Here is a 17925-nt window from a genome sequence, read left to right as displayed (position 1 = left end):
AGTAAGTCCTGAAATAGTTAGGTCAATCCTGAGTGACTAACTGAAGGAAATAACACAGCAAAGAAATATATCATATGAATTTAAGGATATACATTTTGTATATGGCTTTTCAGAAGGTGTGTCAAAGTGCCCCCGAGGAGACTTGTTATGAAGGAGACAGCAAACTGTATTAATGGAGTGTTAATGTGTACATTGATAGATAATCAAGTGACAAAAAACATTTTTTGAGTGGGTGGGATAAATTGCTCAAGGAGTTGTACTGAGAATGCTTTTCCCTTAAATCAACAGATCCAGATGCGGCCACAAGAAGGAGCATACTTAGTTCATGCAGGTGGAGAAAGCAGCCAATGAATTGCACAGATAAGTGAAAAGGGGGAAAAATGAATTGGTAAATTTTGAGGAAAAGAACAATAAAAGGAAGTACAAACTAAAAACAATTCAGTTAGGAAATAGAGTGGGCTAATAGTGCAGATGGAGGAACTGATAAGGAGAAATGAAACCCTAATAACAAAATGACATAGGATGGCACAGTTACTGGATGAATAAAGGGTGAATTTCGATTTACTCTTGCTGAGGATTATTAGAAGATGCACTGTTTTAACCACAATTGGTTTGGAGCCAGATGCTACCATATCATTTTAAAAGAGTTCAAGAAAATTACATTAGAACAGATCACTCCAATAACATAGCTTGCTTGCAGTGGTGAGGGTTCCATGGGCTAAATCACCTACGTTAATGTATAGCTAAGTACATAGAAACTTCTCAGAGGAAAATCCATAGAATTTAGTTTTCCAGGAAAATAGACAATATATTCAATGCTGATCTGTTATGATAGATGAAACTTTATTTTTACCTGTGAAATCTTCTCTTCAGTCAATGGAATCTCCCATCAAAAAACAAGAATACTGTAGCAATGATCAGATCTACAGCTAATAATGCCCAATCCAATATTGTGTAAAACTGACAAGTTGTCTCAAAACATTCTAAGAGAGACAGGAATGAAACTCCTAATAAATATATGCATTACGTGCACACCAGTCTGAAGTTCTCTGAAATTTCAGTTTGCAAAAAACTTATTAAATTTGTATTCTAAGCACAGTGGTGTGAAATAATCCATACCTGAATTGTGAAGATTTATTGATCGGAGATTTTGGAAAAGTCGTGCCAAAGTTGCCTGTGAATCCACGATGCTGACTAGAGGGTTGTTTGCCAAGATTAATGTGTCCAGACCTGGGAACATTTGTCCCAGTTTGTGTATCTCTGCCCAGTCGGTGAGATTATTGTCAGTAATATGCAGGAGTCGAAGTGACGGGTAGGAACAGGGCGATAGCAGAACTGTCCTGTAGTCATTAAAGCACAAGAAGAGCTCCTCTAACCTGCATTTGAGAGGGAATAGGAGGAATGCAAGAGAACAAAAATAAGAATATAGCCAAAGCAAGGAACAGACCAAAAAAGGAAGTACAGATGGAGAAAGTGTTTCATAACTACAGACATTCTAGAAATTTACTCAAGTTGAAATAGCTGATACAGCTCTTGTGAATGGTCTTTATAAAACCAGGATTTTCACTAAGTTGGTAGACCTCATTCATTTTACACAAAACTGAATTACAAATTCACACTTTTCATATCATGTCTGTGGGACATTCATTTAAATAAGTAGATGATAAATTCCATCCCACTAGAATCCTGGAATTATTCTTTAAACATATAGGCATTTCATGCAGTAAAATCAAAACTAAGTGTAGAAATAAAATGATGGGATGAGAGCTAAAGGGCTTTTTCTTTTCCTATTTGGGTATTATTGCTACATTAGTAAAGCATTTTGAAAAAAAATAGAATTCTCCTTTTAAATGCTGAATCCATTTCACTATACATTATATGCAGTTATTAAGAACATGCATTAAAAATATAACATCTGGGAACAGGCTGTTGGTGCTTACAGTAACAGCACAGCTGAGGGCTACTGTTGGAACCCATAGCAGGATATTCACTACACAGGAACAAATTAACAAATTGTAGTGAAACAGGAATAGATTAAAAAGCACAGGCATATAACAAATATCCTACATCACTGTACTAAAAGGCATACAGATACATGAATCAGGCAAGGTCATGTTACACTCCCAAATCTAAGCAGTCATTCAAACACAATTATATATCACAGGTCTTATCTGCATACAAAACCTGTAGCAACTCAATCATCCCTCTTTGCAGAGCTAGGAGAATTATTTCTCTTCAATCTCCACTCCATTCAATTAGCACTGAGTGGAGATTGAAGCAAGTGCTTGACTTAATACAAATGCACTGTTCCACAAAGGACAAAATATGATAGTGTGCAGTGCTAATCTCTCCAATACATTGCTCAAACACCAGGCGCTTGTTGGAGGAATCATTTATGCGCCTTGTAATATTGGAAGCAATCTGGGAGCTCATCCATCTTCCTATTCAAGTTTGACATACATGATGGAGAGACAGCGAAGAAAAGGGGTAAAGCAAACTAAACTATTCCTTCAAACAAAAGGTCAAAAAGCATAAAAGACATTACAACTGATAGGAGAACAGTTTCACATGGAAGCAATTTTTCTTACAGACAATTGGAAGATTAAAAATACCAAATAATTAAAAACATTCAATAAATCAGATTGATGACGACATTTGATATCAAACACATTTACCACCTGACTGAGGGCACAGACAACACTTTGTTGTGGAAAAATTCAACTCGGAGTTTGTAGCTGGCCAAAAGAAATGTACGAAATGCAGAACTGTTCCCAGCCATTTCATCATCTTAACCATTCATATACAATATTACTAAGATTTGAAGTTTGAATGTACGCTTGCTAGCTGAACATGCAGGGTTGGCAAAGTCTTATCTTGCACTGTGAAGATTAACTGCCAAAGTTTTTGTATGCAACTCATCATTTACATATAACAATAACTTTCCAATTAATGTTCAGAAAAAAAGGTAAGAAAGAGGATACTGGCAGCACACAAGCATACTTCATGTTATTACAAATATTGTATCCACAGTGGATCATATTGTAACAGCTAGAGACTCCATTGGGCTCAGTTAGAAATCTCTGGTCATTCACCAGTTAAAAAATCTGGAGCAAATTCAACATCTAAAAGTTGTTGGAAGTGAGGTTTTATGTATTTGTTTTCAGTTTATAAAAACTCTGTGCAGAGGTTTACAAGCACTATACATTAGAATCTGCACAAAGTAAAACAAATCAAAGAAAAATCTGTACATTTCTCTGCAGCCAACAAATCAGAATCAGAGAAACATTTCTTGCATTGACATATAGTTACTTTTTTAAAACAACACTGACATCCAGTGGTGAAGTACTATACTTCAAATTATTATCAATTATAAATGAGTAAACTTCAACTGAACCATCATCTGTAATTAAATTGAGACAGAGAGCAGGATGGAGGACGGGGGAAGCATGCAGGCAGAGGAAGAAGAGTGCAGGTAGGGAATTGATGACTGGATGAGGGTAGATTTGAGGGCTGAGGAGAGGCACAAAGAGATTCATACATAAAAAGTACAAACTTTTGCATCTCAATTCAAGGCTACATTACGTCCCTGCAGGAGAATGAAAATAAGAACACAAAAGCAAAGGTTGTGATGAATGAAGAGCTAAATAATAGTTAAATATTTTTTTAACTTGACTCTTCAGTTAGAAAAGCAGAGAAGAAACTGCAATGAATGGGAGAGTAGTAGAATATACAAGGATAAATGTACAGTAATCCAGAGTTCCTACCCTGGTAACTCCTGCAGAAATATGTGAATGGTTTCCCATGAAAGCTTGGTATTGTTGAGGACGAGTCTCTGTATTCGGGAGAAGGAGGCAGCACATGTCGAGTCTAACCTGGCCTCAGTCAGCGGATTCGAGGTGAGATTCAGAAAAGTCAGATTGGCGAGATTTGACACAATTTTACTGATCTGCAAATGAAAACGGGCAGATTAGCAGAATATGGTGTCAGAAGCATAAACTGACCAGCGGCTAATTTATTGTAATTAGAAGTAAAATATATCCCATAATTTACTAATCTAAGAATGATTTGGACAGCTTCAAGCAACACTTTTTTTTTGCCATTACTGCTTCCCTTGAGGGTGGATACTACCTGGCCCATAACATCAGCAAAAGGATAAAATACACATTGGTTCTGCACTTCTTGTTCGTGCCTGTGACTACCCACATTACAGTAAGGAATTTGCACTCTTTGCTTTCTTCTTTTGGGGAGTTGTATTTTAGGTCTGCCAGATCAATCTGTGAAAAAGAGATTTTCTTGCACAGTAGGTGCCACAAATAGACATTCCAATTCCACAGCCCAACCAATAGCTCGTTCTCAAGCTCTGTTGTCCCACTGTTCAAGCTTGTTATCTTTATACTTTCTATTCCTGCATTGTTCTCAAAGGTGGCGCCTGATCATTCAAACTCTTCTTCTCACAATCTCCATTCAATATGTGTACCTTTCCACCTCATCCCTTTGCTTTAATATGACTTCAACCCTGCTCGCAGAAGCAAACTATGCTAGCCAAAAGCAACCACTGGCAACCTTTGTGATTGAGTGCACTGTGCTACTTCCATAATATGAAACATATTCCTTCTCCACTGGCTCATCTGTGGCACAGTCTGAACTGATTTCCATTCATAACTGTTCAATCAAGGCTGGTACATCTGCAGTACTTGGCTCTGGCCTCTCCACAGAATTAAGGAAGTGTGTTTCAAAGCACCCACCTTTGTCCCTAATATTTTCCTTGACAGAAGAAACATTGAAAAGTTAAATATTAGGAGCTTGTCAGCCCACTATGTTCATGCCAGTCGAAAAAGACTTAACTGAATCCCATTGTCTGGAACTGGTTTGTAGCTCTTAGGTTAAAGTTCTTCAAGTATATGTCCAAGGACTCTTCAAATGTGATGAGGGCATCTGCCTCTCCTACCCTTTCAGGTTGTAAGTTCCAGATTCCTACCACCCTCCAGGTGAAGCAGCTTTTTCAACTCCTAATCCTTCAACCAACTGCCAGAAATCTGACCACAAATTTATTCTTAATGTATACCCTGCACTACTTTGAGATCTAAAGTACACTTCCAACAACATGACAAACCCTTTTTGTTCTTTACTTCAATCCATATAGACTCATTTGATGACCCTTCAAAAAAATCCCTTTTTCTTATGCTGTGATTAGTTACTTGACCAATATGACTACACCTCTTTTATAATCCTGTCTGGACCAGTAATCAGGTACTTTAAACTGCCATTCCTGTCCCTCTTTAAGCCAGGTTTCACTTGCAGCTAAAATACCATACTTCCATATGTCTGCCCAAACCTTCAGATTGCCTGACTTATCCGCTACATGCTGAGCATTTCGTTACCATTAAGCAGAACCAGGTTTTCTTTTCTATGCCTTACATTTCCAGTTCAGCTTTTCTCCAGTTGGCTTCCTGTTTCCCCTGCCAAGATAATTTACACTTACAGGCACAGCATCACTTTTCACAGTTATATAAACGACATCCAATTCAAATGCTATAGTGCTGTTCTCACAGCACAGCAATGATCACCTTTTAGGTCAACAAAACCTTTAGCCAGAGCCTTGAAACACCTTGGCTTAAAACCCTGGATCTCTCCCAAATTCATTCTACGTTACTTCATTGACTACAAATACTTAAAAAACCTACTAATTAAATGATGCAACTGGAGAGTATTTAGACTACCAAACATGCTTTGCCATTCAGTTAAATCATAGGTGACCTGTACCCTAGTTCTGTTAATCAAAGCTCCCAAAATGCCAAAGTCTGTGAATCTCAGTTTTGAAATTTGCAATATTGGGGCCTCAGAGATTTTTGTATCCTCTCTAGCCACAGAAGAGGTCCCAGAGGACTGGAGAGTAGTCGATGTTGTTCCTTTTTTTAAAAAAAGGGAAATGTGGATAATCCAGCAAATTATAGGCCAGTGAAGCTTGCATTAGTGGTAGGGAAGCTATTGGAGAAGATTCTAAGGGATAGCATTTACGTGCATTTGGAAAAGCATGAGCTTATTAGGGATAGTCAGCATGGCTTTGAGAGAGGCAGGTCATGGCTTAGGAATTTGACTTAGTTTTATTGAGTAGGTGACGAAGATAACGAGGAGAATAGGGCAGCGAATGTTGTTTATGCGGACTTTAGTAAGGCATTTGACCAGGTCCCTCATGGACCTTGAGGGACCTTGTCAAATGCCTTACTGAAGTCCAGAAGATTAAGACACATGGGATCTGTAGTGACTTGGTAGATCAGATTTGTAATTGGCTTGGCCAGAGGAGACAGATGATATTGGTGGATAGGTGTTTCTCTGACTGGAGGTCTGTGATACAGAAATCAGTGCTGAGGACCTCTGTTGTTTGTGATATATTTGGACAAAAAAGTAGATGGGCTGATTAGTAAGTTTGCAGACAACAAAAAAATTAGTGGAGTTGTAGATAGTGAGGAAGGTTGTCAAATGATACAGCAGAATATAGATCAATTGGAGGTATGGGTGGAGAAATGGCAGATGGAGTTTAATCTGGACAAGTGTGACTTGTTGCACATTGGTAGGTCAAATGCAAGGGAAAATATACAGTAAAAGGCAGGACCCTTAGGAGCATTGATGTACAGAGTGATCTTCCGACGCAAGTCCTTTGCTCCATGAAAGTGGCAAGACAAGTAGATAGGGTGTTTTTATTTAAGGTTACATCCATTGTTTTAGATGCTATCACCTCATAGAGGTCAAATGTGACACACATTCTATATCCTTCCTAAACGTTAAGTGAATGTGTTCCAATTGACAACTGACAAATGCGTACACATTTAGATCTTAATGAAATGCAAGGAGGTTGTTTGGTTCCCAGCAAATGGGGAATTTCTGCAAAAGACTACTGGTTTGTCCAGTGAACACTGATTGCTGAATTCCTGTTATCAAGAGCAAAACGTGTTTATGATTGCACATCCCCTCTTACAAATGATACATACTGAATGGAAATCAGGGCCAGATAGATCCTCCATTTTAGTTCTGATTACTGGAACAGAATTTCTCAGATTCTTTCTCACCCGAAATTGTAATGAGCTTTATCCATCTTATCTCTCCCAAGAGGTTACTTGGCTTTGGACAAGTGGAGAGTATGTACGTCATGATACGCAATGTTTCGAATATATGTATAAGTTAGATGGGCTGCAGGGTCTTTACTTGCACCCCATTGGGTGGAGTCAAAACAAAACAAAGGAAGACTGGATGTCAGTCATTTCAACACAAGGACACTGATCCAAAAAACTCCAAGTTATGTGAAGGACTCAAAATCTTCAGTAATTTAAATGATGCTATTTCCTCTGTCAGGAATGGGGACATTTTCTGATGGTTGCACTGATCAATTCTATTCACAACTCTAAGTAATGAATCAATCTGTGTCTGCATCAAGCAAGATCTGGCATGAACTGTTAACCAGCAAGTAACATTCATGCCACATGTGTCAGCAATGACCATTCCAACAAGTGAAAATAACTATTTCCCTATGACATTTAGCTGCATTACTAGCAAATTCCACAATCAATTACATCCTCAAGGTCACCACTGACCAGAAACTGAGATAGACTAGTCACATAAATACTTTAGCTGCAGTTAAGTGATTAGAGTCAGAGTATGCTACGCCTCATTTCCCGACTCCCTAGCGTTTCCACTGCCTACAAGGTATCTCAGGAAGATCAGGGAATGATCTCCTTTTGCTTGAATAAGTGCAGCCCAACAAAGATCAACACTATGCAGGGCAAAGCTGCTTGCCTTATTAACCCCCCCCAGTGTAAATATTCACTCCTTCCATCATAAAAGTACTGCAGGAACAGAGTGAAGACAACAAAACACACCAGCATCCAGTCTCTTTGCCATCTTCAACTGCACCTCTCAAACCAGCAAGCTTTACCATCTAGGAGAGTAGACTTTTTGAAACATTATGGTTACCATTAAATTCAGACATCATTCCGACTTGGAAATATATTGGTCTTTATTTAGCATCACTGGATTAAAAATCCTGAAACTCTCCACTCAATACAATTGTGAAAGAACCTTCCTCAGTGGTTCACAGTAGCAGTTTACCACCATCTGCTCAAGGCCAATTAGGAAGAGTAATAATTAGTGGCTTACCAGTAATGGTGTGCAGTGAGAGAGTAAAAATCTGCAAGCTTTTTTCATGCACTATCACAATACTCACCCAATTACAAGCTCTTCTCCTTTATGCTCAGCTACCAACATAGAGCATTTGCTCTCAGATTTCACCTCGAGGGTAGATGTGCAATTAAGAGGGTCAGCAATGAGACACACATTTCATTAATTCACAAAAAAATCAAGGGGGTTTATGTACTTAAAAAGGAAAATCTCAAGGCAATGGGGAAAAAAATGGGGGAGTGCAGCAAATGTGATATGATGATAAAGATGAGATAGGCAGAAAATCTTTGTTCTGTGTTACTCGAGTATACTGTCATATTGCATAGTTGGAATGCTTTTATTTCAGCATACGTAGATCGCAGACTTTATTGATCCCTACCAAGCTGGTGATTTGTGTGGGAAGCAATTAAAAAATGTTACTGGCTCATTGAAACCAGCTAAGATGTTCTATGGGATATGGATTATGCAGTTCTGTGATGCTAAAGAGGATGAGAGTGTTTTAGTCAAGCAGCAATGATGATGAATGACATGTGCATGGGAGGCTTCTCAAGATAACAACAGCCACAGATCTGAGGCACTACATTATTATGAGGCTCAATCCTGCATTAATTATCTAGATCACTAGACATTATGGTATTTAGTTAGCACAGAAAATTAAAACAAATTTGAATAAAATGTGGTCTGTTTGATACATTTCATATTAGAGTTTCATAAACTTCTTATTCTTACACGAGGCTGGCAATAAAATAGGAACAATTAAGTACATTTACAAATCTGTTCTTTCCTTTATTGGTGTTGCAAAGTTCAATTTCAAATGGGAAACAATATAATAGAGTTGGGATAGTGACAGAAAAAGTCAAGTAACAATCAAGAATCAGGATACTCACTGGAAGAGGTCTAATGATGAAAGATCATTGATCAAAACGTTAACTCTCTCCATAGATATTTGCTAAGTATTTCAAACAGTTTTAAAAAAAATTTCACATTTACAGCATCTGCAGGTTTTTTTTTGCTTTGGGGAGAGGACTAACTTCAGTGGATTCAAAAGGACAGGTCGAGGTGGATTGGAAGGCAAAATAGCAATTAAACAGCAGGAGGATGCAGAAACTTGAAGAGGACTCAGATCAAGGATGGATTAGATACATGTAGGAAGAGCAGACAAAACTTTGAGATGAGTAATGGTACAGAAACCAAAATAAATCAGCAGGATAAGATAAAAATATCACAAGATGGTAAAGAACCAACCTGAATACCCAAAGTGCAAATAATTTGAAAAGTGAGAAGGGCAAAGACACCTAGAAGTTCCCTGAGCCTATAAAAAAAACTAAAAATTAAGGAAGATTGGTGCATCTAGGGTACAAAAGGAGATCTCCTATTGGAGGCAGAAGGCATAGCTAGGATATTAAATAAGTACATTGTCTCAGTCTTAACTGAAGAAGAGGAAACTGTTGATAATCACAACACTGAGAGTAGAAACAACTTGACTTAATGAAAATAAGCAAAGCTATTTTAAAGCCTATCCCTTCACACAGTAGAAAAATTACATCAATTCTGGACAGCACACACATAAGTTACCCAAGGGAACTAAGTGGAAATTGAAGAGGCTCTTCTCATAAACTTCAAATTCTCTTTAGATATGAGAGAAGTACAGAGGATTGAAGTAGGGCTTCTAAAATAGGATCTATACAAACACAGTCAGTTAATGGAACATTAAGGAAATTTTTAGGGAATCACCCAAGACCAAATTAACTGTCACTTCAAAAATATGGGTTACTATATTATAGCCAGCAGAGATTTGGCAAAGAGAAACTATAGATGACCAAATCAATGAGTTTACTGATGAAGCAACAGAGAGGGTTGTAGAAGGTAGCATGGTTGCTTCCGTAGATTATGGACCTTAAAATAATGTTTGAAAGATATCACTATGTAGTCCATGAAATTAAAGTGGGAGTGACAGCATGAATGGGAAGCTGGCAGGAAAGAAATATCAAACAGAGAAGTGGTAGTGAATGGCTGTTTATTAGATAGGACTGCAGTATACAGTAGTGATCTAGTCTAATGAAAGCATGCTATTTCCAATGAATATTAATGATATGCACTTTGATTATACTGGGCCTAATTTTTTTTTCAGTCTGTAGATCACACAAAACTTGGGATTACGGTGAACAGCAAAGAGCACTGCAGTACAATTCACGAGCACAAAGATTGACTGCTAAATTGGACAGATGCATAGTGGATTAAACTTAATGTCAAGGAGTGTGAAGTGATGCATTTTTGGCAATATAAACTACAAAGGTAATTGGCAAAGAACGAAAGGGGAGATGAGGAAAAATTTTCTTGTGCAGCAGGCTGAATTATCTGAATTACACTGTCTGAAAGGGTGAAGGAAGCAGATTCAATAGTAATTTTCAAAATACAGATGGGTATATACTTAAAAAGGAAAACAATTCTTGGGTCCTGTGCCAATACTGAACCACCCAACCTGTTAATTGGTTGCCAACCAAATACTTGCCAATGGCTTACTTCTCATCTACCAAACAACAATTTGCCAGACAATTTTAAAGATCCATTTATTTGCTCCGATCACATGTATTAATATTGTCCCCTGTTTTATGGTAAAGACATTCCTGGAATTCAGGTAGTTCACATCCACAACAGATTGTCCTTTATTAATTTCCCATAATGCTTTTAATCCTGTTTACCCTGTAGATACAAAGCTTAAGGATGTGGTTTGATAGCTCAGCTCTATCCTCTATTTTGAAAATGGGCTTTACATTGTTATTTTCCAACCCTCTGGGATTTGGCCTGGTTCCAATCTGAGAAACAACCATAATAGGAACTACTCTGGCAAGGAGCCTCATCTGCTGAGCTCAATCTCCTCAGCACGCCCTTCCACAGTGAATTTTTTTAAAATGCAAAAATTCTAGCAATTCTCCCAGTTTCTTCCAGGAACATTGCTGTAAAACAACAGGAATTTCTCTTTGGACACTTCTTTCACAAGCTTGTTTTTTCAGTTATACAATCCCTTGCTAATCTTTAAACTTTTGGCTTGTAGTCCACTCAGCTCCAGACTCTTTTGGCCCAAAAGTTGAACGAGAACAGAATTCCAAAAGTGAGATGAGAAAACCCACCTTGGTAAAACTGAAATCAATGAAAATCAAAGGGAAAAGTCTACAAAGGCTGGAGTCATCACAAGCCAAAAGGAAGATACACAATAAATGGAAGCTGGAGAAGGCTATTTGGGCCCTTTTGCCTGCTCCACTGATGGTTGCAGAATAAGCAGTGCGTCAGCAGGAGGGCTGTACTAAAGACATCTTCAGCTGTTTTAGTGGGCCAAATTTTCCAGTCAGCAGCAATCTTCCAGCAAGAACTTCGCAAGCCTTAGCAGCAAGACTATCTTTTCATGATGCCTTCTGCAAAGTAAAACCATCATCTGGGGCTTGATGGAGGAAGTGGGTAGGATAAGACTTGTATATGAAGCCCTGAAAAGAAACTTGACAATTGATGAAACTCAGTGGTTGTAAAAGGTATTTGGAAGATAGTAAATGGAAAAATTAAAACAAAAGAAACAGTAAATTAACTAGGAGTTACTTTGGTCCCATGCCATCATTCCTCTCCATTGAAATGAATGGAGGTGTTTTTTTTGGAGCATGTCCAAGCTAGCACAGGTTGCTCAGATGTAGTTGCTGGGGATCTGCCAGAAACTCTGGCCTCCACGCAAGGTGAGTTCAGGGAGTTAGGTGCTAAGTTAAAAGACAGGACCTCCAGGGTGGTGACCTCAGGATTGCTATCTGTGCCACATGCTAGTGAGGCAAGAAATAGGCAGTTTAACATGTGGACATGTGGCTAAGGAGATGGTGCAGGAGGGAGGGCTTCAGATTTTTGGATCATTGGGCTCTCTTCCAGGGCAGGTGGGACCTGTACAAACAGGATGGTTTGCTAGTGCTGCTCAGGGAGGTTTCAACTAGAGTTGCGGGAGGGGTGGGGGGTGGGGGTAGCGGTGGGAACCAGAATGGTAGGACAGCAAGTGGAGGTGGAGTGGCTGCGGGGACAGTAGATGTTAAGCCTACAAGCAAACACTTTACTGGTTGATGAGCATGGTGAGACTAATGTCTTGGGATGTGTCTGTTTCAATGCAAGGTGTATTGTAGGTAAGGGAGATGAACTTAAAGCATGGATCAGCACGTGGAATTATGATGTAGCCATTAGTGAGACTTGGTTGCAGGAGGAGGAGGACTGGCAGCTTAATGATCCTGGGTTCCGATGTTTTAGACATGATAAAGAGGGAGGTATTAAAGGGGGAGGGGTGGCATTACTCATCAGGGAAAATGTCACAGCAGTGCTCAGGGAGGACACACTGGCAGGCTCATCTACTGAGGCAATATGGGTGGAACTGAGGAATAAGAAAGGGATGACCGTGTTAATGGGACTCTTATTGACCTCCCAATAGTCAGCAGGATTTAGAGGAAGAAATTTGTAGAGAAATAGCAGACAGCTGTGGGAAATAAAGTTGTGATAGTAGGTGATTTTAACTTTCCATATATTGACTGGGACTCCCATACTGTAAAGGGATTGGATGGGATTGAGTTTGTCAAATATGTTCAGGAAAGTTTCCTTAATCAATATGTAGAGGTGCCAACTAGAGAGAGCACAATATTGGATCTCCTCTTAGGGAACGAGACAGGGCAGGTGACAGAAGTGAGTGACTGGGAACACTTTGGATCTAGTGATCATAATTCCATTAGTTTCAAGATAATTATGGAGAAGGTTGGGACTGGTCCTCGGACTGAGATTCTAAATTGGAGTAAGGCCAATTTTGATGGCATCAGAAGAGATCTGGCAGGCATGGATTGGGATAGGCTGTTTTCTGGCAAAGAGATGCTTGGTAAGTGGGAGGTTTTCAAAAGTGAAATATTGAGAGTACAGAATCTGTATATTCCTGTTAGAATAAAGGGCAAGACTAACAGGTTTAAAGAACCTTAGTTATTGAGGGATTTTGAGGCCCTGGTAAAAAAAAAGGTGGCACATGTCAGGTATAGGCAGTTAAGATCAAACGAGGCGCTTGAGGATTATAAGAAATGTAAGCGAACACTTGAGAGAAATCAGGAGGGCAAAAAGAAGACATGAGGTTGCTCTGGCAGACAAGGTGAAAGAAAATCCCAGGGTTTCTATAGCTATATTAAGAGCAAAAGGGTAGCAAGCGACAAAATTGGTCCTCTTGATGATAAGCGTGGTCATCTATGCATGGAGCCGCAAGAGATGGGGGAGACCTTAAACAAATTTTTTGCATCCGTATTTACTCTGGAGACAGATACAGAGACCACAGAACTGAGGCAAAAGAGTAGCAAGGTCATGGACCGTATCCAGATTACAGAAGAGGAAGTGCTGGCTATCTTAAGGCGAATTAAGGTGGATAAATCCCCAGAGCCTGACAAGGTGTCCCCTTGGACCTTGTGGGAGGCTAGTTCAGAAATTGCAGGGGCCCTGGCAGAGATATCTAAAACATCCTTAGCCATGGGTGAGGTGCCAGAGGACTAGAGGATAGCTAATGTTGTTCCGTTGTTCAAGAAAGGCTCTAAGAATTAGCCGGGAAATTATAGGTCAGTGAGCCTGATGTCAGTCGTGGGTAAGCGTTTGACAAGGTTCCACATGGTAGGCTTCTTCAGAAGGTCAGAGGGCATGGGATCCAGGGAGGCCTAGCTGTGTGGATTCAGAATTGGCTTGCCTGTAGAAAGCAGAGGGTTGTGGTGGAGGGAGTGCATTCAGATTGGAGGTCTGTGACTAGCGGTGTCCCACAAGCTTTGGTCCTGGGATCTCTACTTTTCATAATATTTATTAATGACTTGGATGAGGGGGTAGAAGGGTGGGTTAGCAAGTTTGCAGACGACACAAAGGTCGGTGTTGTGGATAGTGTGGAGGACTGTCGAAGATCGAAGAGGAATATTGATAGGATGCTGAGCTGGGCTGAGAAGTGGCAGAAGGAGTTCAATCCAGAGAAGTGTGAGGTGGTACACTTTGGAAGGACAAACTCCAAGGCAGAATACAAGGTTAATGGCAGGATTCTGGGTGGTGTGGAGGAGCAGAGGGATCTGGGGGGTGCATATCCACAGATCACTGAAAGTTGCCTCACAGGTGGGTAGGGTAGTTAAGAAAGCTTATGGGATGTTAGCTTTCATAAGTCGTGGGATCGAGTTTAAGAGCCGCAAGGTAATGATGCAGCTCTACAAAACTCTGGTAAAACCACACTTGGAGTACTGTGTCCAATTCTGGTCGCCTCATTATAGGAAGGACGTGGAAACATTGGAAAGGGTGCAGAGGAGAGTTACCAGGATGCTGCCTGGTTTGGAGAGTATGGATTATGAGGAGAGACTAAGGGAGCTAGGGCTTTACTCTTTGGAGAGGAGGACGATGAGGGGAGACATGATAGAGGTATACAAAATATTAAGAGGAACAGATAGAGTAGACAGCCAGCACCTCTTTCCCAGGGCACCAATGCTCAATACAAGAGGGCATGGCTTTAAAGTAATGGGTGGGAAGTTCAAGGGAGATATCAGAGGGAGTTTTTTTACCCAGAGAGTGGCTGGGGCATGGAATGCGCTGTCTGGGGTAGTGGTGGAGGCAGATACGTTGGTCAAGTTCAAGAGATTGTTAGATAAGCATATGGAGGAATTTAAAATAGGGGGATATGTTGGGGGAAGGGGTTAGTCTTAGGTGTGGTTTAAAGGTTGGCACAACATGGTGGGCTGAAGGGCCTGTATTGTGCTGTATTGTTCTATGGTAAATTATTGGAAGGTAATTTAAGGGACAGGATACAAGGATTTGGATAGACTGGGCCTGATTAGGGATAGTCAACATGGCTTTGTGCATAGTAGGTCAAGGCTAACCAATCTTACAGAAATTTTCGAGGTGGTTACCAAGGATGTCGATGAGGAAAGGCTGTGGATGTTGTCTACATGGACTTTAGCAAGGCCTTTGACAAAGTCCTGCATGGGAGGCTGCTCCAGAAGGTTAAGTCGCTTGGCATTCAGGATGAAGTAGCCAACTGGATTCAACATTGGCTTAGTGGGAGAAGCCAGAGAGTGGTAGTAGATGGTTGTCTCTCTGATTGGAGGCCTGTGACTGGTGGTGTGCCACAGGGATTGGTGCTGGGTCCGTTCTTGTTTATTATCATTCTAAATCATTAATATAAATAATGTGGTAAACTGGATCAGCAAGTGACACCATCAGCAGATAACATCAATATTGGGGGAGTAGTGGACAGTGAGGAAGGATATCAAAACTTGCAGCATGACCTTGACCAGCAAGGAAAATGGGCTGAGAAATGGCTTATGGAATTTAATGCAGACAAGTGTTGCACTCTGGGAGGACAAACCAGGGTAAGACTTGCACAGTGAATGGTAGAGCTCTGAGGTGTGCGGTAGGACAAGGAACCTGGGAATACAGATCCACAGTTATTTGAAAGTGGTGTTACAGGTAGATAGAGTCATAAAGAGAGCTTTTGGCACTTTGACCTTCATAAATCAGGGCACTGAACACAGGAGTTGGGATGCATGTTGTACAAGATGTTGATGAAGCTGAATTTAGAGAATTATGTGCATTTCTGGTCACCTACCTACAGGAAAGATATCAGTAAGCTTGAAATAGTGCAGAGAAAGTTTACAAGAATGTTTCCAGGACTTGAGGACCTGAGTCACAGGGAAAGGTTGAATAGTTAGGACTTTATTCCCCAGAGCACAGGAGAATGAGGGGAGATCTTATAGAGGTACACAAAATTATGAGGGGTATAGATAGGGTGAATGCAATCCAGGCTTTTCCCCCCCCTCAGGTTGGGCAAGACTAGAACTAGAGGACATAGGTTTAGGGTGAAAGATGAAATATTTAAGTGGAATCTGAGGGGAAACTTCTTCACTCAGAGGGTGGTGCAAGTGTGGAATGAGCTGCCAGTGGAAGTGGTAGATGCGGGTTCAATTGGAACATTTAAGAGAAGTTTGGATAGGTACATGGATGGGAGGGGTTTGATCCAGGCGTAGGTTGATGGGACTAGGTAGAAGATCAGGTCGGCATGTACTGGATGGACCGAAGGACCCGTTTCTGGGCTGTAGTACTCTATGACTCTATGACTGACTTCAGTCCAGTAGTGGAATGCAACTGGAGAATCAGCATCATATACCTGTTAACTCACGTACATCTGTGTAGAAGTCCCAAACTTGCTGTGACTCACAAAGGGAAAGACCAGCAGTTCTACATGGAACTAATAACACTTCTTTACAAGACCTAGGCCATTAATTTTCTTCTCCCAATCATTAGCCAAAAATGGGCATGATTAACAAAACTATACGTTGATTCCATTCACAACTTCTCAAACATTTCCACCATGCACCAAGATCTGGTATGGGTTGATGTGGCAAATAACATGTAGAGTCTCTATAACATGTAGACTATTCCCAACAACAAGTGTCTAACCACTTCCCCTTGATGCTCAATAACATTATCAGTATAAGGTCATCCATCATCAAATTGCTGATTGAGGGTCAGTGGTGGTGGAATTATTTACTGATAGAAAATTAACTCGACCAGTCAGGCAGTAGTAGTGACATTTACACTGACATCCAGGTCTTGGAGCAAGTTATATCATGTGTGGCTATATGTCAGTCTTGTCCCCTGGAAAACATTGGATGGGGCTATACTTAACGATGCATTTTATATTTGACTTTTGTTTTTGCACTTGTCTAAATATGGTGGCCCTGTACCCCAAAGACTTTCCATCAGTTTCAAGGCACGTCAGGAGTCTGACAGAATATTCTTCACTTGTCTCAACACCATCCAGAACAAAGTAGCCTGCATAACGCATGCACAATCCACCATGCTAAATATTCACTTCCTCCACCACATGCACACTGTGACATCTGTAAAATGGACCAGGTCAAATAAGGGTCAGCAATAAATGTTACCTTTACTACTACACCCTGAATCCCATAATGATACTCAACATCAACTCACAATGGCGAGAGCTATTCCCTGACCAGATTTACTTTCTTCTCAACTGATCTGTATGCATTGCTAACCTAATGCCTATGTCCTAAAAGTGATTAGCAGTGGTACACCTTTAATTTTCAGATACTACAAAGTTTTTGAAAAGACTTGGGAACCTCATCTGGGATTTTCCTCATTATTCTGAATTTTCAGTTCCTCTTCAGTTTAATAATATTATGTTTGTATAGACTGAGGAAAATATATGAAACCTTTCTATAATCTTGGTGCCAAATTAAAAATCTTATAGAAAACATGCCAGGTGCCTAAACATTTCAGTCATTGGTACTCCATACTTGTAGTAGAGTCTGAATACCTTTCAATGCTAAAATCTTTTTGCATGTGTTGGTACAGGCATTTTGCTCGACTGTAGTGAATACCTCAATGCAGGCAATAATATATTTCTGCTAGTTATGGAGTAGCCAAGAGACCAGCTGCTAGGAGCAAGAAAGAATGAAAAGACTGATACAACGAAAGCCTAATTTTCAATACAACACATCAGCAAGTCCCTTTATTCATTTCCAAAATTTGCTCTTGCCTTATATATTGCTCTCCATTTGCTATTCTTTGAAAGATTGCTCTGCAGGGGTAACAAAGACTTTAAGTTTATCTCTGAGCTCCTTGATATTTGAGCAAGTTTACATTGTATGTAGTTGAGTCATATAAAATGGTAGGTTCAATTTTTAATCAGATTGTTCAATGACCTGAAATACAATGCTGAAA

General features: G+C 40.0%; 1 protein-coding gene across 3 annotated transcripts in view; it reads right to left on the bottom strand.

Annotated features, from left to right (window-relative positions):
* Positions 1 to 17925, bottom strand: part of tbcelb (tubulin folding cofactor E-like b) — a 50896-nt gene that overhangs the window by 21877 nt on the left and 11094 nt on the right. For all 3 annotated transcript variants that reach the window (XM_052040152.1, XM_052040155.1, XM_052040151.1), the window contains exons 5-6: positions 3765 to 3946; positions 1120 to 1376 (exon numbers count right to left, since the gene is read on the bottom strand). In XM_052040152.1, coding sequence (XP_051896112.1) covers positions 1120 to 1376; positions 3765 to 3946 — 439 coding nt within the window. The remainder of the gene's footprint in view (positions 1 to 1119; positions 1377 to 3764; positions 3947 to 17925) is intronic.

This window comes from Pristis pectinata, chromosome 27, assembly GCF_009764475.1.
Source record: "Pristis pectinata isolate sPriPec2 chromosome 27, sPriPec2.1.pri, whole genome shotgun sequence".
Classification (NCBI taxonomy): Eukaryota; Metazoa; Chordata; class Chondrichthyes; order Rhinopristiformes; family Pristidae; genus Pristis; species Pristis pectinata.
The sequence above is the reverse complement of the archived record's forward strand: the minus strand, read 5'-3'. Positions and strand labels throughout refer to the sequence as shown.